The sequence below is a fragment of the Chaetodon auriga genome, chromosome 19 (assembly GCF_051107435.1).
Source record: "Chaetodon auriga isolate fChaAug3 chromosome 19, fChaAug3.hap1, whole genome shotgun sequence".
Taxonomy (NCBI): domain Eukaryota; kingdom Metazoa; phylum Chordata; class Actinopteri; order Chaetodontiformes; family Chaetodontidae; genus Chaetodon; species Chaetodon auriga.
This window is the reverse complement of record NC_135092.1, coordinates 9637238-9658386: the sequence shown is the minus strand read 5'-3', so window position 1 is coordinate 9658386 and position 21149 is coordinate 9637238. Positions and strand designations below refer to the sequence as shown.

Below are 21149 nucleotides of genomic sequence, written 5' to 3'. Positions count from 1 at the left end.
CAGCTGGAGGAGGGGGAGGAGGAGGAGGAGAGAAATGTGAAGCAGGACGTGCAGAAGGATTGCCAGGAGAGCCAGGAGACACAATCAGAGGAGGCGGGAGAGTAGAGGAGCAAGGGGGAGAGAAAAGAGGTCCAGGAAGAGCAGTTTGTGTGGCAGGATGTGGTTCAGCAGGAGGAGGAGGAGGGGGAGCAGGGGCAGGAGGAGGAGGCGGAGGAGGAGGACTAGGAGGAGGTGTGTGTCGGGGAGTTTGCATGTCAGTCCAGGAGCTCAGCTACTGTCTGTGTCTGCCCTGTTGTTGTACAGTGTTACTGCAGCATGGAGCCGACCCCAACATCCGCAACACCGACGGCAAGTCCGCCCTGGACCTGGCTGAACCCTCCGCCAAGGCCGTGCTCACAGGTCAGTTTCCCGTTTGTCCGCCTGTCAAACGCTGCACGCACACACGCACACACAGGTCAGCACATGTCTGTATTTCCGCCTGCCTCGCTCCTCGTGACTCGCACTCTGCTGCAGATTGATTGTTGTTTGTTTGTATCTTTCCTGTTCTTAGTTTCTCGTTTGCTTTCTCTGATTCGGCTGTTTCTTAAAGGATGCACATTTCCGCTTTTATCGAAATGTTACCATTCAGCCCACAACTTTCTGCCAACATTCATTTCCTCATTTTGTCCAAGGCTGCAGGCAGCATCACCTTTTTCTTCCCCTGCCGGTCTATCACACGTTTTATTTTGCAAGGCCGTGCCGCTCATGCACTCACTACGCTTGTTATTCAGCCTTTGTGTCCAAGGCTGTACGTTGGTCGCCACATCACATTTTCTTTTCTCCAAGGGTCAGAAATGTGTTTGTGTCTCTGCTTTCTTTTCTTTTCTGTTCTCATTTCTCTTTTCTTTGACTCCTCTTCTGGCTGAGGCTGCACTCATTGATCGGCTGCTCAATAAACTCACTCTCTGTGTTGGAGTTTGGTTTGATTGCCATTGTTTTCCTTCTTTGCTCTTTCTGTCCTTCCCTCCCTCCCTCCTTCCTTCCTTCCTTGAGACTGTAACAGGGAAGCCAGCGAAAGCCTTCACCACCACCACCATCACCATCATCATTGTCCCACTTGGGTTTAGACCAGTTTTCACGCCAAACTGCTCAATGTTTTCCCTTCTGTAAAACTGCTGAAAGAGGCTTTTTACCCCCTTTAAAGCAAACCAATCGATGAACTCATTGGAGAGCTTTAGTGGCCAACATGGGACGCTAAAACTTTGCAGTGAAACTCGGACTAATTACTGGTTCTATCATTGTTACAAGCACTTAAAGGCAGCAGGACTCATTATACTTGCTCAGTGGCAGAAGAACCACAGGGACACAGTTACAGCCTTTAAACGAGGAGCTAATTAAAAATATACAGCCTTTTTAAATAAATAATTTTTATTATTTTAGTTAGATAACCAAAATACAGACATACAGACAACTTTTTGCAGGTTTTCAGGCCTGATGTTTGGCTGGACCATCATCATGATCATCAGCACCATTGGCGCCATTCGTCGTTGCTCTCTCAGAATGAATTGGCGTGAGCACTTTTCTATTGAAGCATCAGTAGTTGGGCGGGGAGCGGCTCCGAGCTCATCAGAACCTGCATGTATCCATCTGCCACCCAACCGAACGACTTATTACCCGCTGCTACACGGACATTTCGCTCCACCTCCACCAGTCCCTGTAGGCTACGTTAAATCGTGTCGAGCGGTCCAGGTGATTTCTTTGTTGTGTTGTCTGTCGATTGCTTTCTTTTATGATTGACTTTCATAGTCAGAGCGGCTGCTTTCATTAATTTTAGATGTTTCCATGTGTCGTAATGTCGCTGCTGCAAATATTGTGAGACAAATAAGCAGCAAAACTTAAAAACTGTAGGTACAAACGTGACTCTCCAGATGAAACAGAATTCAGCCTTTAGCTTCTAAAATAAGTATTTTTATGCAGCTCTGATGGAGCGAAGGATTTATCAGGAGGACGGCTGCTTAACTCCAGACGATTTCCCTTTGTGAACCTGGACTCTGTGTGTGTGACCTTTCGGATGCGGAGAAGAAAGCAGAACGTTAACTAATATGAGATCCTGACCGGTCATGTTGCCGTGTGCAGAGCTTAAAATAATCATTGAAGTTATGCTGCTGTGCCTCGTGTGTAAATGCGCACAGCGTCACTCATCTTCCTTTACAAATGTGTCATTTTAACCCTTCTGTGTTCAAGGTTAGGAATATGGCTGAATTCAGACATGCAGAAAATGTTACCAATGAACCCGTTTACCTGTGGAATGTTCCAAACAGGTGTTTTTGGAGCATTCCACAACTTTCCCAGTCTTCAGTTTGCTGCTGTCCCAACTTGTTTGAAACGTGTCGCTGGCATCAAATCCAGAATCAAGATTATAAACGCACAGTCCAGCTTGAGGCTGTGTGTGCTGGCTGATGAGTTGGGAGTCCTCCTCTCACCTCTTCTCCAGATGGAGACGGTTGGAGTCATGCTTCTTACTGAGCTCAATTAGCTTTTGTTTGCCGTAGCGGACGAGTGAAGAGAATCTTAAACGTTAAATCTCCCCCTGCGTTCGCTGCCTCTGTGCGGTTATTGACGTAGGCTGTAAATCAGTTTTCACAGCGCCACGTTCGTGTTTACATCATCAATTCCCATCGTTAGGCTCTGTGGTAAATGAGATAAGCCTCCAGATACCAAGGTGAGGAGCTGCGCGGCGTCAAAACATGATGGGGGGATTTCACTGTAGCTGCGCTGTGAAAACTGATTGTTTCTTGCCAGCTGGAATTGAAATGAGGTAGTTTGGAGTTATTGAGCGTTGCTGCATACGTCGCAGTTAGCCCCTTCACCCCGTCGCAGTATCGCCCGTGATGCAAGTTTTACAGTGGAGCTGTCACGGAAAAGCAATTTATGAGCAGTGGAACTGGAAGATTTAGCCGTGGAGTAATTTAATTGATCTTCGTCTATATGTGACAGAAAATGGTGTGCAGTCAATTATATCTGTGTGTGTGTGTGTACATATATATGTGTGTGTGTGTGTGTGTAGTATAGACTATACAGAAGACAGCCTGAAACACAATGCCGCTTACAAATTGGAGTTTACTTGGTGCAGCTTTGTGGTGTTTGTTTATTGACACTCCACAGTAGCGGAGGTCATGACAGAGCGTCGAAGATGGCTCCGAAGTGAGGATTAGAAGAAAAAAAAGAAAAGAAAAAACCAGTTGGAGTGAACTCTCACTTTGTCGAGCGCTGAAAGAAAGATGTGAGCAGAATCTTTTCATCAAAAGAGGAACAGAGAATTCTTTCAGCGGTTTGGACCAGAGGTTTTCAGAATGTAAGGCGTGGAGGGAGCGCCGCGAGGCGAAGGTGCTGCCCGGGGTGGAGGGGACAGCTCGAATTAGCTTCTTGTATTTTTAACCTGCTGGTTTCGCCTCCTTCCCAACAGCAGTAATGACTTTGATATGATGATGGAGGCAGTTAAGGTGCTTCAGCAGAACTTTGTCATAACTCAGTGAAATCTGAAGACATAAATGGAAATAGGTTTTAATCAGACGCACGATCTGCCTACTCTGAGGATCTTAAAGGGAAAGAAGTGATTCGGGCTGTAATGGACGTTATTATAGCTCATTCTAATGTAACAGAAACCCAATTCTCATTTTCAGACGACTGTACTCTAATGAAACCAGAGGTGTGAATGTTCTACTACATTTCTGCCAATAGATCCCCCAAAATCCTCCGCACTCGTCCTTAAAAACACAGAAAAACATGACTGCGCACACGTCGTGTCACTCAAGTCTACGCCTCCGAAAGGAGCAGATGGGTGCGTTTTGAAATTTTAATGAAAAAGACAACAATGAGACATTAACAAGGCGAGCTAAATGTTATCCTCCGTTTTCAACATCTGCTGTTTCCACAGGCATCCGCCGATGCACTCAGGTGAAAATAAACAGCTAACAGAGAAACCGGTCGATCCATAACGCCAATACTCTCCCCCTCCATCATCAGTCTCTTCCTCCTGCGGTGGTTGTTTTTCATTCTGTGTTGTTCAGATTGGACATATTTACCAGATCTAAGGTGAATTTTGCTCTTAATGGCCGTTGCTGATAACCTAAACCACCGTCCTGTTACACTGTCCTCTCACCCAGGGCCACCCTGGAGTGATTCCATTGTGGCAATTACTGTTGGCAGTGATGCATTTAATGCAGTCTTCTTAAAGACTTAACTGTTGCCGGTGTGGTCACATTTTGATATACTGTCTTTCCAGGAAAAATCCACCAAGAGTGTAAATGGGAACATGTATGCTTGTATATTTGAATCGTCTACAGTGACACCCTGCAGCAGCCTTTTTCCTCTCTGTCCTATATGTTCTGTGTCTAGAATATAGAGGTTCTGCTCCATTCCTCATCTCTGCCGCAGGCTAGCACTGCTGTCAGCTTCGGTGTGAGGTGATGGAAGTTTATATTGACCCATAAATTAGCTCTACTGCCCCGCCACATCCAACCAACTGCTCTCAGAAATGATAGACTCCGCTCCCTGTTAGCCGGAGACGTGAGACTGAAAAACAGAGAAGATTAATTTTTTTTTTTTCCTTTTTCAGAAGCAGCTTCAAACACACCTCACGCTGCATTTTAATTAAGATTTTCATCATGCGGTTTGTTTTCCTGATCAGGCTGGACATGTCGTGACAGGGCAGGGCGGTGATGATTGTCAGGTGTTTGTGGAGTCGCTCCAGAACCTGCTAGTAAAACGCTTTTCATTACTCTATTGTGCTTTTGTAGTGTAAAAGCTTCGAGAGGTTCAAGTCGTAGTTACATTGTTCCTTATCAGGTTACAAAGGAGGGCAGGCGCAGATTTTCTTCAAGATTAGCTTTATCGCTAAATGGTCACCGGCTCCTAGAGCTTAATTCCGACGCCCCGCGGTACGTAGCATTTATCAGATGTCGGAGCGGAGCTGGTCTGTTTTGACCTGATTTTATAGCCCTGCGTCAGTGTGCAGCAAGTTGAGGAATGCTCAACAGATTTGCATTTTGTGATCAAGCCCGGTCGTTTTATCGCAAAGCGAATGGGAGGACGTGCTTTCTGGGTCGCCTGTATAATCAGGAATGTCATCAGTCGTGCACAACATTTAGCGTTTGATTGTTTGATTCAGTGCCTCGTGCTGCTCCTGTGTGTTTGACCGCGGGATCATGTCTGTTTATTTGCCCCAAAAGGCCAGAATACTGCACATTAGCAGTAAGCTAGCAAGCAATGGGAGGCACTGAGGGAGTGTGTGTGTGTGTGTGTGTGTGTGTTTGCTTTCAGTCCAGCCTCTGACTGAACTCCGCACTCACCGAGCTCCAGTCCTTTCACTTATTTCCCTCCACTTTCTCCTCTTCATTCCCTCTCCTCTCCTCTCCTCTGTTCATGACGTAAAGTACATTTCCCCTCCAGTAAGCAGCCATCGAAGAGAGAATTACTGTACAGGTTGGCACTTCTGCGACTTCGCTGGTGCAGACAGGTTGAAGTGAAGATAAATCCACTTTTTAATCCCAAAAGTTTCAAAAATAAACTTGGAGCTCTCCTCCCGTCGGTAAACAGCTCCGGATCAGAGCAGGATCCGGTGTGACTCTGGGTGTTGATTCCTGCAGAAGCGTCGGCCTGCCCCCGGCTCTTTCCTCCGGAGCTCCCCAGCTCGTAGCAGCTGTCTGCCAGCGTCTTCCCCTCTGCTCCTCCCGGTCCTCCCCTCACAACACTCAATGCAAAGCCGCATTCGACTGTTTAGAATTCAAATGTCAGCGTTATGAATGAAGCTTGGAAGCTTTGGGACGGCCCTAGATTTGACAGACAGGTATTTCACAGAATTGTGGACTTCAGCCGGGACTGTATGACTTTTACTGAACAGCAGCTGGTTCATATGATGTGTTGTGCGACCAGATAATCCATGTTGACCTGTTCACACCTGTTCTCCCAAGGCGCTACACCAGCGCGAGGGTTATTAAAACCTGAAATGTCCTAAATATCGGACTGCGGGTGAGCATTTGAGAGAAACACGCAGTAATGATGTGAAAATCCCCCGAGGAGCTAATGTAGGAAACAAAAGGATCACCGGGAGGCTCCTTCTTTGCATCCGTCTTTCCTGTCGTCGGTGATTGATCTTCCTCTGGCCGGTGAGCAGTGATTAGGACACTTTCATCAAGTTGTTTCTGCCCTTGACGATTCTTTCTCTTCTCCGCTCATCTCTCCGTGGCTTTCTTTCTCCACTCATCAATTACAGCGCTGTTTAATGAGCTCGCAAGTACAGCATGTACTCCATCCACCCCTCATCCTCACATCAGCCTCGGTGTCGCTCTCTTTCCCTCTGACACGTCATCCATACTCTCCGTCCTCTTGCCCCCTGCTGTCTCTCACCCGTCTCATGCTTTACGCCAATCAGCCTCTCCATCTTCCCCGTGACATTTATTCCTTTTCTCACTCTGCCTCGTCCCCTTTAAATCTCTGACACTAACATGATTCCAGTTTTCTATCAGTCTATGAAGCTCACATAGATAAGCTGTCGGCGCTTCAAAGATCTCAGCAGAGGTGGAGGTTGGTGACTAAGACTCTTTTTTTTTTCAGCCAAATACTTCTAAGATCCTCACAAACAGCCTGGTGAGACATTAGCTGTGTGTGACTTAACTGGGAGAGGCAATTTATGTGGTAATCTCTGTGTAATTGTCTCCGGTATTAAGCAAGCATTGTTGATTTTGGCTGCATCTTTGGTATTAAGCTCTGTAGCTTTGTTTGTTTTGGTCTCAAATAGGAAACAAACTGACTTGGCTCTATAAAAAAAAATATAGATTTCTTTTTTTAAAAGACAAACACCTGTAGAAGAAGAAGATGAAACTTTATAGATGCAGTTACTTCAGCCTCAGGCGAGATGAGAGAATGAGTGACAGGTGTGTGGGTTGAACTAAGAGCCACTGAGGGGGAGGAGGGCGGGACTAAGGGCAGAAGTTACATATTGAAAGTTGTGTTTAGAGCGCTGACGGATTTATTATGAGAAGCAAACAACGGCGTATGATAAGTGGAAGCAGCCAACAGGGATTTGCTGCCTCGTAATCAACAAGTTTACAGCCAAGCTAGTGTGTCTGTGAGGCTGTATTTAGGCACAGTGGTGCTTTGAGCTAAATGCTAACATCAGCAAGCTAATGAAAATAGTCCTATACAGAAAATGCTGACAGGCTGATGGAGGGTACGGTGTAATGTTTGACTTATTTATCAGCTTCATTTAGAGTGTTACACATGCCAACATTTGCTCGTAAGAAAACCTCATTCAAAATTCACATTTTGTAGCAACATTAATTACTGAAGATACAACCTTGGAACAGAGCCTTTCTCTACACCATGTCGTAATATTTGTCTTTTTAGTGGCATTAAAAAAAACTACAATTTCCCACTACCGCTAGACCTTGAGCCCCCCAGGAACACGCTTAATTAATTCATTGATTTATTTTTGAAAGACTAGAAGTGCTGAATGAGAGATTACACCAACGCTCGTCACAAGGTGACACCTTAAAATGCTCGTTTTGTTTGATCAGCTGTGGAAAATCCAAAGATTGACAGTGATACAGTATAAAGCAGAGGAAAGCAGCAGTGCTGGAATGAGCACATGCTGAGCATTGTTGGTTGGACATCAGTTGATTTTCTGTCATCTGTCAGTTGATTAACGGACTACAGATGATGTCACAATTGAATTCAATACGCTAATTAGTCCCAGTCCCAGACTTTTAGATGTGTGCAGACTGCAAACTTGCTATCTTAATTTATTAGTCTAAAAAACAAACAGAATAGGGAAATGTTCTTATACCTTTGTAAGCTGTTCTATTGAGTTGCCTGTCAGTGACCTCCCACTGGTAAGCAGTGGTTCAAACTACAGAAAAATACAACTGTGCGCCTTCTGAATTCAAGTGTCTCTGAGCTAAGACGAGCTTAATTGCTGTAAATTGTAAAGCACACTTCACTCAAACCCAACAGAAAGAAACCGAGTCCGGTTTGGTCGAAAGAAACCCTCAATTTGGAGTTCAGTGTGGAAATATTCTGGCTCTAGATGCTGGGTTAGCTCGTTGCACAGTCTGTTGCTGAGCAGCTGCTCTCACTTGTTCTTTGGAGGCAGACCATGAAATTAGCAAAATAAAATGACAAAAACTGGCCCAGAAAAAGACAGGGGCAATTATGCATTTGTCCAATCGCACAACCCTAGCGGCAATAAAATGAGAACAATGGACAGCAACTTCAGAACAATGTGTTTTGGGACGCCGAGCTACAAATGAAGCACCTTTTGCAAAGGAAGGCCGCGTTTCTCTGCTGCTTTTGTCCACCAGTTATGAAGTGTTTGGCCTCCCTGAGCTGGTACTCACTGTTCTAGAGTAGAAAACGGCATTGTGCTGATCGGGTTTTGTGCAACGTGGCGTGACATCATCTGTCACCACAGATCAGCCAATAGGAGAGGGTCAGATCATATATATATGGAAGTTTGAAATGTCTTTGAGGAAGCCTATAGCTTAGGACAGTAAATAAAGAAGGAATGAGCAGAGTGATTATTCATCCCTGTATTCATTATTGCTGCATAATAAAAGGGAGAGAGAGAGAGAAAAAAACACTGGAGGGGATAAATACAGACGGAAGAGAGACGAGAACAGAGAGAGAGTGAGAAACAGAGTCCATTAGCTGCTATTAATTACCTCTGATTGGTATTCACAGACTCGCTGCTTCTGAGCCTCAGAGAGATCAATTCTCCACTCTGGACCTCAGTCAACACACACACACACACACACACACACAGACTCACAGTCATTATTCCTTTGGCTTCACTTGTTTTAACTCTTACTCGCACTTTCATCCCTCTCTGATTTCATTCATTCACAGGCGCATTAAAACGTAGTTCTTTCATATGAGATTTAGCGTTTGGTTCCGGCGTATAGGCCGTGTCACATCTCACGCTAACATGAACTCACAGCGGCTGCAGGCGACGCATGTAGGCAGAGTGACGCGAGGAAGACGTGTTTTCCTTTCAGAATGACTTGAATCACCTCTCGGAGGAAATTACTGCAGGTAATCTGACAAAATGTTGACTAGTGCGGGCCCCGAGTTTCCGATGTCGCGCCTCGTTGTCTTTCATGCTAAAGCGGCTCACTGAAGCTGAAAAAAAAAAGGCGTGACAAACCGTCTTGCTTGTTGTCACATCAGTGCAAATCCCAAAATGAGCATCAGTCCCTTGTATGGCAGGAGGGAATCTCAGGATGTGTGCTCTAAATTGTGTCTTTAACTTTTTGTTGTTGAGATCGATCTGATCTGAGGGAATAGGCTTAAAGCTAGAGTAGGCAGCGTATTTTAAAGCCAGTTTTTGTTGTGTTTGTTGAAAAATCCAGTGTCTGTGGCTGCTGCAGGCCTGTAATAAACACATCCAATCATCTCATTTAGCCCTAATGCAGTACTTAGATGGCATGCCTGACTGTCTACCTCCGTACTGTGCCTGCCTTCCCACGTGTACTCCCCCTGTGCACTCATTGCACATGGCCGAGGTCTTCTGCAGGGCTAGGCAGAGTTGCTAAAGCTATAGTGAGCTAATTGCACAAGAGTAGCAGAGAAGGTGCAGCCAGACTTTCCCAACAATAACATGCTAGCTTTACAGCTCTATGTACTAGAAGCAGCCATGTTTGTTGCATGTGTTTCTCCGACATTATCAACTCCAGCTGTAAAGTTAGGACACCTCCGGTAAAGATGTTCTTTGGTCCTTCTTTCTATTTTCATTCTGTTTGCAGCAAAAGTGTAGAGAGACAGACAGACAGACACACACACACACACACACATAGTGATGCTCAGAATGGGTCAGAAAGTGCAAGGCAATATCTGAGTGACCTTTTACCAGACTGCTGCTGATAGACAGGCGAGTAAAGGTCCAGGATTCCCCTCTTGGTCAAAACAATGGAGCACTGGATATAAAGGATGTACGATACAGTCTTTGGATCAGCGGACTGAAGCCGCAGCTGTTTTTGTCTTGTCAGAGGTGTGGTTGAATCCGTATATGGAGAAAGATGGTGTCCACTATGAGTAAGTGATAAATCTGAGGCTCTTTTCCCATTATCTTTCTTTGATGAATCCTATTACCTTCACCAAAGCACTGACCTAGTTGCACCATGAAAATCAATTGAGTTTTTGTGTCTCATCATATTAATTCTGTTTGTACGTTTGCAGCTTCACAAGGCCAATCAATTTCCCGAATTGAACAAACAAAGCATTAGTCTTACTTAAACAGCACGAGTGGTCAAAGTTGAGCTCACACTTGGACTTGAGCAGAACTTGACTTCAAAGACTTTTAAGGCTGGAGTTTGTTGTCATATTCCTTCAGTGTTTGCTCTTTCAGTCAAAGACACCGCCACTAGAGCCTGGTTCAGATATGACAGATACAGCGTGTCTTCCCCATATGGTTTTCAGCTCCATGTCCAGCTGTAACTTGGATCCTGTTTTCGTCTCCAAGCTGTCACGAAGCCAGATTGCGGAGAACTTGAAGAGCCCGAGTGAACAAATGCAGAATTAAACGACTTTGAACAAGTTTTTTTTTTTTTTTTTTTTTGGTCAAGAATCCCCCATCATCTTGTCCTGGTTCGCTTTTCATCCTCAGGAATGAGTCGCAGACAGCAGCAAAATACTGGCACTGACAAAGAAACTGTGGCTGCAAGGACGTGCTGATATGAGTGGGACAGGGAGGGGAAAAAAGAACTTGTGAACTCCTTCAAACTCTCCCAATGTCTCCCGCTGGCGAGTTAGTGCAGCAGAACACAGCTCAATAGGGTTTAAATGGATAGCTAAATGACACCATAACTTTTCCCAGACTTGCTGAGACTGAAGCAGTGAGGTCATGTGTTGCCTGGGATTTCTTCCTGGTGGGATAATCTGACTTTGCTCCCACTGAGGGCGACAATTATGGCTTCAGCTCTGCCAACTTCAACCCCCGGACACCTGGAGGACAGCCAGAGGCGGACATAAACACGGACCACAGTCAGCCCTGACGGTAGAACTAGAACAAAGGTTTGAACCATTGATAAATCTCTATGAGACAGCGGTGGAGATGGGTGCTGATAAGACTGGACAAGGGAGAGCTATGAAGAGGCATGGATGGAAATGCAGCGAAGGGGAAAACCCACAGAAAGAGACAGTTCATCCTTTGATTTTGGGCGTGGGAGACGCAGCTATAAAAGATTTAAATGGTTACCTACGCATGCTGTGATCTGTGACGTAAGGAGGAACTACCTTAACTGATATCTCAGCACCTCATACTAATCAAATTATTCTACATGTGGGGGCCAGGGAGCAGAGAAGAGCTAAAGCAGGATTTCACTGACGTGTTTGATGTCCAATTGTTTATTAGTGGACTGCTGCTAGCAGTCAACAGAGGGATCAACAGGTTCAGCAAAGCCTGAAAGGGATCAACTACATGGATGACTCTAATTCGTTCTGGGGATGTCCGCGTTTTTTCAGAAGAAATTACCTCCACCCAAGCAGATCTGGAGTAGTGGTTCACCATTTCTGGACAGGCGTCAGTCAGGCCTAAGACGATGCACCCCGACGCACGGCAGCCTCGGCGTCGGCGCGTTGCCACCCAGCTCACACGGCACCAGGAAAACAAAACCCCACATTCTCTGTGACAGTCTCTGTGTATGCTAATAACCAGCTCATGGATGAGTCTTCCACTTCCTCCTCCCTTCACTCCCCCCTCTGCCTCAGCCCTTTTGGGACTCACTGACAAAATGGAAGAGCTGTTTCCCTTTAGTTTTTTTTCTGTTTTCAATGCATTATGTAAAGCACATCGGATATAAAATGTGCAATACAAACACACTCGAATTGCATTTTGTGCAGTATCCCTGTCATCTTGTCATAAGTGGAACTGGTACTAATCACATTTTTTTTCACTGCCAGACAGGTTTTCATCTCTTGGAATCAATTAGGGGCTTGTTTCCACCCTGCGCTGCTTTTCAAGCTCGCAGTGCTGAACAGAAGCTTTGGGAAGCGTTTGTCCCTGCTCCTGCTGTTGCTTTGTGACGAGTAACAGGAAAAAAAAAAAGAAGCAGTTTGAAGCCTGGTGTGCTCGAACAGAAAATGTGTGTGTGTGTGTGTGTGTGTTTCCATTAGAACTGTATTCCTGGGTGTTGAAGACGTGCTGTCAACGAGCGCTTCCGCTCTATTGTAAATAAAGAGAAAAGGAAAATTGTTGCTTTGAAGAGAAGTCCGTGGTGGGCAGGCAGCTTTAACATAGCAGAAAATTAGCCAGTGCAGTGTCTCACAAGGGCTGGCGGAAAATGACGAGAGATTTAAGAAAGCGAGGGATGGGGTGGGGGGGGGGTGGGGGCTGGGAGATTGAGAGAAAGTCGATGGACGAGGGGAGGGGGAAGAAAAAGAGCCGGGATCGGAGAAAATGAGCAAAGGAAAAGGAAGGAAGTGGATGAACGTAGACGAAGGGAACGAGATCGGGGATTGAAAGGAAGGACGAGAACAAGTGAAACGGGCGAAGATGACGATGTTCACTGGCCTGGGTGGCGGGCGGCGATGGACCGATCCGACGTCAAGCGAATGCAAAGAAACTGGAAGAGAGGGCAGCTCTGAGCGGGGTGTATGTTAGCAGCCTCATCATGAAGACAAAGAGCCGCTGTAGCTGCTCTGAAGGCTTCGTCCTGCTAATGCAGCGGGGGCAAAGGCAATCTCGCACCTGTGTGCACCTTTGAGTGCCTGTGTGTGTGCGCGCGCGCGTGAGAGAGAGAAAGTGCGAATTCCTGTGGCTGCGAGGCCAACTGTGTAGCTTTCTTCCTCTTATCAGTGACATGCTCATTGATTACCAGGATGACTGCTGTTCGATCGGTCCCCAGTGATAAATGAGCCCCAGCCCCATTTCCAGAATGACCCTGCAAGAGAAGCAAAACAAAGTGTTGGGCTTTTTTAGTATTATTGTGTGTGTGCGTTTGTGTGTGTGTGTGTGTGTGTGTGTGTGTGTGTGTGTGTGTGTGTGTGTGTGTGAGAGATGCACTTCCAAGGTTCCCTCACCCCATTGGGGCAATTTTCCTGCAGCTGAAATTGCCTAGTTTTCCACACGGCCGCACAGCAGCACAACGCTGAGTGAGCTGGTGAGGGCAGTTGGCCACTCCGCAAGAGTAGACTGACAGAATTTGGTTAATGAACTCAGCAGAAGTAAAGGAAAGAGAAGCACAGAGTAATCCGTGTCTCCCAGACGTGGAAATTGTCTGGAAAACTGGAAAGTTTGGATGAATTGAATGTGTACCTAAAGACAAGGCCAACTCTTGCTTGACATGTGTGCATATTAAACGCGTGTCGGCCGTCTAAAAATGCAAGAACAGGAAAAACTTGGGAAAGAGATTTAAGTGAGTCTCTTCTTTGAAACCAAGCGGACTGCAGCCTGGCTTGCCTTGCAGCAATTGTGAAATGCTTTACGCGTCCGCAAGTGATTCTTCATGAATCACAGAGGAATCCAAAATGACTAAATGAAGCTCTCTATCCTCAGGAAACAACCAATTTTACACTTCAGAAATGTAAGAAGTGCTCTCCACGAGATTCCTTATCTGTTTAAAAGGGAGAAAAAAATCATTAAAATATTGAATAACTATAAATGATAGAAAACACACCCTGCTAAAGCATAACTGACTGAAGTTACGACATACCCATCGAACGTCAGAATAACCTCTTGTCATTATCTGTCGTGAGTCACTCTGCGGAGCAGCCCGGCAGCTCGGCGGACCTCTGAGGATCAGATGCTGAGGAATGAGCCGTCTGCGGTCTGTTGCGTCGCCGTTGCGTGACTCCCGTCCCGCCCAGGACAGCTGCCATATGATCTAATCTGATCCATATTCATTTGTCCGCAGCTCACTTTGTTGTTTTCCTTGTTTGTTGTTTATGAGTGGGCGCTCCGACCTCCTTCCTGTCCTTTTGTATCTGCTCAATGAACAGTGAAGGGGAACCCGTGCTGATGTGTCGTGGCTCTTTTACAGGCGCGCTAACTCGTTTCCTGATACCATCACGGATTAGCATTCATTTATTTTTTATTGTCGTCCAGGAAGGCTTCTCAGGGGAGGTGTTTCTCATGGTGTTTAAGAAAGAAAAGTTTCAAATCTGAAGTTTTTTACTCAAGAGGAAGTTTTTGTTGTCTATAAACCTAATTGTGTCTCGCTAACTGTTGTTGCTCATGACAGCAACGACACCAGCAGTGCTTTTATTTCGCTCAGCTGGAGTAATTTCGAACATCAAAGATCTCTTTGTTCAGCAACTTCTGCTTTCACGAACAGCGTCACTGTCTCATTTAGTGTCACACTCACATTTTGGTGGGTTGACATGCTTACCGAGCAGGAACAAACATATTGAAAACAGAAGAAATGATCATTCAGAAGAAGCGCATCTCAGCTCACCTCTGACTACACCCACGGTGAATTGTAATTGTAGCAGGTTACAGTGAGTCATGTGGCTGTGCCGGATCAAGGTCACAGACAGACGCTCTTATATTGCATCATGATAAATTACAAACGGTCCTTCCTCTGGTTCAGGCACACGCCGACAGAAACACGTTCTTGCGTTTGCAAAACTCCGCACACTGGGAGAGGGCGGGGCAGGTGGCCGAAAACACCACGGTTAATCCTGAGCGCGTCTCTTTGGTGCACCGTGTGAAGCAATTAATCACACGCTGCAAGTGGTGCAGACGTGTTAAGTAAGCTGAGCCAACCAGCAACGGGCCCAAGACACCATCTTTTACAATTTCCGTTCACTTCCCCCCGTTTATTTATTTATTCATTGCCCCTTTTTGATTGGTCTCAGGGCGCGCAGATCCACTTCCAGCCTCAGCAGTTGCGACCTTGCTGGGGTTATAAGTGGATTGCTCAACTCCCAACTCAAAGCCAGTTGTTGTATAACAGCGGATAAACTGCTTCTACAATAAATGATATTTGATTTAAACACACACACACACACACACCAAAACGGACACACACGCGCACGCACACAAGCAGACAGCTGGGCACTGAGGCGACTCATGGTCCAGTCAGCATCAGTCAGCATCATCTGTGCTTGTACAACCGCTCGGAACACACATCCACCCTCGCAGAGCGTGCGAGGCCCTTGCTGCACGGTCAAGATATATATAGGAGTTTGACATTGACTTGTGCTCACCTGTGCACGACCCTGGAATCACGCTCGTGCACGCGCACGCACAGACATGCGCGCGTGAAAAGGAGTACATGCTTTCAAGTATGCAACACTTGGAATTCAAGCAGTGACTGCCGGTGTCGACTGCGCTCTGGCGAGGGAGTGACAGACGCACGCACACACCTACACACACACACAATTACACTCCCTCACACACACACAAACACACATAATATCATCATTCAGGAGGCAGCTAGCCTGTCCCGAGCTTTAACCTGTCCTTGTCTCTTCTGTTTGGAGTCAGCAGGATTGCAGACACACACACACACACATACACACACACGCACGCACCGTCAGACTCAGATACGTTCATACATACTTAAATGCGTACATCCTCCTCTGTCTTATAACACAAAGCGGCCCGAAATTGCCCGCTTTGAATGTGTAGAAGCAGCCAACCACAGGTATCTGCTGCCAGTGTTGCCATTAATATTTGATTTATCTTATTAATATATGACATCTGAAGTGCTTCGCTGACTCTGTGACTCAGTATCGCTTACCGTGAGCGAGCAGGCATGTTCTGACCCCGTCTCACGCAGAAGCAGCAGCTGGGATGAAGCCAGTTCCTCCCCTTCGCATCCTTCGCGCCGTTGCCGTCACCAGCTCTTAGCCACGTTAGCGAGCTAGCCACAGCACAGCCGGGGGAAGGGGCTGTGCTCAAAGATGTGACAGTTTCAGTATGGTCGCAAGGAAATGATAAAAGGCGTTTTCACCTTGTTTACTGTTTTCATGCATGTTGCAGATTTGCGTCTTTGGCGACCCCTGGTGGTGGAATCTCTTTCTTGATTGCAAATGAGCTATAAGTGAGGAAAAAAGGGATAATCCCCACAAAGGAGAAATGTTCCATGATTATGTTTTGATGTGGTGCCTAAAGTACGGGAGGCAAAGTCCGGCTTGTCCTTGCTTTGTGTGCGTGTGCGCGTCTGTGAGAGGCTAATTAAAACTGCTGAGTCACTATCACTTTAGCTCTCAGAGCATTAATGATATTGAAAGCAAACTCTGGCTGAGCCTATCTCATGTCGCCTACAACTCATTTCTATTCCTTCGCGTGCACGCAGTGCATGACAGCAGACTCAGCTGAGCATAATGCCACAGACACTGTTCAGGTATAAGCTGCACTCTAATTGAATTGAGAGACTGAGTCACTCCCTTCCTGTCATCAGTCATGACTCTGCTCCGTAGATTCTTAGACTTCAGGTGGAAGGAGGCGTCGCTGAGTGGTTTGATGTAAAATGCGTGTTTGAAGGGTGAAACTTGTGGGAGTGAAATCACTTAAAGTTGTTTTTCTGTCGTCGTCGTTGTTGCTTTGAAACCCGGTGCTGCTCAGAGAGCTTGATGACTTCCCCGCTCTTGCTATAGCAGATATCAAAAAAGCTTAAAAGCTTGATTTTAAAGCAGCCAAGTTCAAAGTGTTGACCGCTTTAGTTTGCATGAAGACTGAAGTGTGACAAATGTTCAGCGCTTCAGATATGAGGCACACTTTCCCACTTTCTCTAGGAGGAAAAACAGTCTCACATTTGTGTGAATTTTGGGAAACCAATGCAAACGTTCACTGCCTAAGATGTCGACAAGATGTTATCTAATGAAAACTAGCTTAACAAACAAGCGGCTGCGCGTGCTGCACTTGAATCGTGCTGATAATAATGATTCTGATTCTGATGATGATGATGGTCTGATCCAGGCAGCTGTGAGGGCCGTGACTGTCAGGTGTGCAATGGAAAGCACAAAAACTGCCTCAAAACTAAAACAGCTAATTTAGCGTCTTGATCTCTGGCTGTATGTTTCTCTCTTCTTTTCTCTCGTATTCATATTTTTCTATCTCGCCCCCCCCCCCCCCCCCCCCCCCCTTCCCCTGCCTGTTCCGCCTTAGCCTCCCTAACACCAATTATACTGTGTCAAATCCATGCATGTCAGTTTCCAGATCCCTAATCATCCCTTCTCTCTTTCATCTACGAATCCTTTGTTCCTCCCTCCTCCCCCTTTTCCCTTCTCTGTAACCTTTCTTCTTCACTCCTCACCCCACCCCAGCCCTCCGTCTGCGGCGTGCACACGCGGCCCGTCCTCCTCATCCTCTTTCCATTTATCTTTATCGCATTTACCTCTCCATCTTTGAGTTTTTTTGTATTTTTTTTGTATTTCCTATTTCAATTTTGTATCCCTCTCTTTCCCTCCAGCCCCTCTCTGAAATGAACTTTGTTACGTAAATGTAAGATAGCAATTTTGCATATTGATTTTTATGTGGGAATAAGCCCTGAAGTCACTTTTCAGTAGAAGCTGCAATGGTAATCTCACTAGGTTGCACACTGTCTTGTGGTTTTCTGTAAAACGCATTGTTTACCTTGATGTCACATTGGAGCCTGAAGCCCTCTACATCCAACATCTCACAGTGGCTTCTTTTCTATTCTCCTTCTACTGTTCCTCCCCGCAATAGTTAAAGCTGATCTGCTGACGAAATTGCCTCCGATATGTTCTTATTTTCTCGTGCAGCCCACATTGAACTGAAGTTACAGCTGCTCGAGCAGAGAAGTCTTCCACCGGTTCACCATTGGAAAGCTTTTAATGTGAAGCAGAGACGGGCTAAACCTGCCCCGTGGAAAAAAAAAAAAGAAAAAGACCATTAGCATTTCCACCTCCCAGCCTGAATAGGCGTGGTCCAGTGCAATGATTTACAGGAGGCGTTTAATATTTTATCATCAGAATTTCAGGATTTCCATAACATTAACCTCCCTCACAGGACTGAGCAGGTCACCGAACCCACAAAAGAAATAATTCCAGCATGTGACTCCCACTAAAACCAAAAGATATAACAAGATGTAAAGCGTTAATTGGTGATATTGGGATGCTAAGCTAACCTGAACTAAGCTAAAAGTCCCCTACTCCAGCTATTCGACACATGAAGCTCAGTTCACTCGTCTCCTACTCATCTTGTGAAAACAGTCTTCTGTCGTCCTCCAGCTCTCCAAAGTTTGCCAGAACAACCCTGATTATGTCATCAGAGTCACGTCAGGCTCGGCTGGAGACCTGAAACGCTTAGATGAAAGCCCGTGTTTCAAAACAGAGATGTCTGAAAGAAGTGGGCATTTTGGGGGGGGGGTCTGATGGAAGGTGGTGTAGGGTTGCATCATGGGAAATATAGTGTTTTTGGAGCTTGACCCAGGATAGGGACCAAACGTCAGGAGTCATTCCCGCCTCTGCTGTCTCAATTTTGAATCCCTCTTTAGTCTCTAATCTCACGTTCATCAACACGAATCAACAGACAGACGAATGTTAGTCCATGTCGGAGAAGAGCCTCCGTCTCCCCCCACCCTCGTCTGTTTCCCAGGCAGAAGAGACACATATGGGAAGGTGTGTGTTGTGACTGTAGTAGCGGGGAGTGGGGGTATGCGGGGGGGGGGGGGGGGCAGGGCTAAGAGAGGAGAGAGAGGGAGGGAGGGGGAGGGGTTTGTTTATTTCTGTTGTGTTTTTTGATGGTAACTGCGCCTCCTGAGGAGGGAGGGAGAGAGGGAGCAGGAGAGCGAGAGAGAGAGATGATGGAGAACGAGGGAAGATGGTTAGCAGTACGAGCGGCGGCCGAGAGACGGGAGACAAACGCGGCAAAGGAGGGAGGGATGGAACGACGCACGGAGGGATAGAGGCAGAGCGCGTGTCAATCCGCCGCTCGCCGCCCAAACAATGAACGTGCTGTGGTCGCTGCCGGCAACGCATCGTCACGGCAACCGGGGCCAGAGGGGTGCGCACTGAGCGAGAATGGCAGAGAAAGAGAGAAGGAAGAGGAGGGGGGAGGAAGGAGGGGAGATAGAAGGAGAGATGGTGTCTTTCCTCCCCAGTAGCTAGACCCTTCCTCTGTGTGTCTTTACGTGCGTGCGTGTGGCTCTCTCTGATCATGTACGTGTGTGTGTGTGCGTGTGCGGTTGCTGTGTGTTCGCGGCCAGTTGTCTGACACCATGATCTTCTGTAACCATCTAGGTGAATACAAGAAGGATGAGCTGCTGGAGGCGGCGAGGTGAGTACCACACTCTGCATGCTCTTTGTTTTCCTTTCAGTTTCTGCTCCCCTTTTCTCGTCTTACTGTGTGTTGGGGTTTTTTTTTTTTTCCTGCTCTGGTGGCATGCTTTCATGTTTTTTTTCCTCCCCTGCTCGTTTTTTCCCTCTTCCTTGTTCACCTGTTCAGGTCTGCGGCTGCCTGTCTCCTTGTTTCCAGGCTTACTTTCTTTCTCTGCTCCCCTCTACGCTCTGCTCCTTTTTCACTTTTTCTTCTCATTTCGTCTTCTTTTTTCTAGCCTTTTGTCTGCTTTCACTTGTATTCTGGTTTCCATGCTTGGCCCTCTTCTTTCTCCCTTGCTCTCTCCTTTTCCTCTCCGCTCTGATCCACTTTTGTTTTTTGTTTCCGGTCCTTGTTTCTTATCCTCCTCTTATCCCTCCCTCTCAGCATCTCTCTTGTTCCTCATTTCCTGTTATTTCCTCTCTCATCTTTCCCCCTTGTTTCCTCTTCTTGATTTCCTCATCTTTTCTCTTGTTTCCTGTCTTTCCTCTCCTTTCTTGTTTCTATTTCGTTTCATTTCCTCTTCCTTCTCCTCTCCCCTTCTTTCCTCCTTGTTTTATTTACTCTCCTCTCCCTCTATTTCTTCATCTTCTTTTGTTCTTCTTCTTCCCTGTTGTTGATTTCCTCCCTGTGTGTCAAACAGTTTATGGCTTATTCTTTCTTTCCCTCCATCACAACCACCATGCACACACACACACACACACACACACACACACACACATGCGTGCACACATGCACACACGCATGCACACGCTCACACTCTCAGCTCCTACACTAGACGGGTTCAGATCCGGAGAGCTCAGCACATGTGGGCCAGGGACACTTGTGCATTTTGGAGGCATGTTATGGTTGCAGGCAGTGCATGTGGGCAATGTGCTTGTGTGTGTGTGTGTGTGTGTGTGTGTGTGTGTGTGTGTGTGTGTGTTTGTCTCTTGCATGTGGAAATGGCATAGCTTTCGTTTGGGATTGTGTGTGGGTGGCTGAGCGCTCAATGCCTCAACAGCCTTCCTCCCGCTCCCTCTCTTTTCCTCTCCCCCTCTCCCTCTCTCTCCCTCTCCCAGGCACACACACACACACACACACACACACACAAAAGGAAGCAGCTGGCCTAGCATAGCAGTACCCCAGTGTATTATGGGGTCAGCAGGCTGTTTAAGTGTGAACTGTGAACTCAGTGAGCCTCACACAGCTGAGCCACTGACTGGCTCATCACCAATGTCATTTTTCAGAAGAATTTTTCTTTTCTTTTTTTTTTTCTCTCTTACCTTTTTTAGAGTTGTGTTTGGTCAGATAACTCCCACACATGGCTTATGGGATGTTGTTGTTTTTCTGCTTTATTTTTTACCTTTTTATTTGTGGCCCAGATAGCAGCCTTCCAAAGCAGTATAGAAGAATAATAAGCAGAGCTGGTAAAATGGTTCTGTGTAGTCTGAGAGTAATGCAGTGACTCCATGCATTGACTGGAAAATAACTGCTTAAAGCCCCCCGTTACTGAAGTGTGCTCATCAGAGCTTTCTGCTGGAGCTTTTTCACTTGCTGTGTCTGGAAACGATGCCGCTGAGAACCAAAACGAGAAAGTTGTGAGTGATAAAAAGGTGACGATTCTCTGTGGGGTTTTCACTTCAAGGGACACCTTTCATATTACACATCGTTATTTGATCCATGGGTAATATAAAAGTGTTGATTAGAGCAACTTTAACCGACGATTTGAGAGTCTTTGAGATAAGATGCAGGTCTCGATGTAAGAAACAATCAGACTTACAGAGATTCTCAGAAATGCGTTTTCATTTCCCTTCACGTTTAAAGATTGTTAAATATTCAGGAATGGTTATGAGCACTGTCCCTCATGGGCCACTGTAGATCATTTGTGTGAGATCGGGCCTTCCTTCAG

The 21149-nt window shown here is 46.3% G+C and overlaps 1 protein-coding gene across 1 annotated transcript in view; it reads left to right on the top strand.

Moving 5' to 3' along the window:
* tnksa (tankyrase, TRF1-interacting ankyrin-related ADP-ribose polymerase a) overlaps positions 1-21149 on the top strand; it is a 76257-nt gene that overhangs the window by 6797 nt on the left and 48311 nt on the right. Inside the window, exons 4-5 of the mRNA XM_076758893.1 lie at positions 304-399; positions 19183-19219. Coding sequence (XP_076615008.1) covers positions 304-399; positions 19183-19219 — 133 coding nt within the window. The remainder of the gene's footprint in view (positions 1-303; positions 400-19182; positions 19220-21149) is intronic.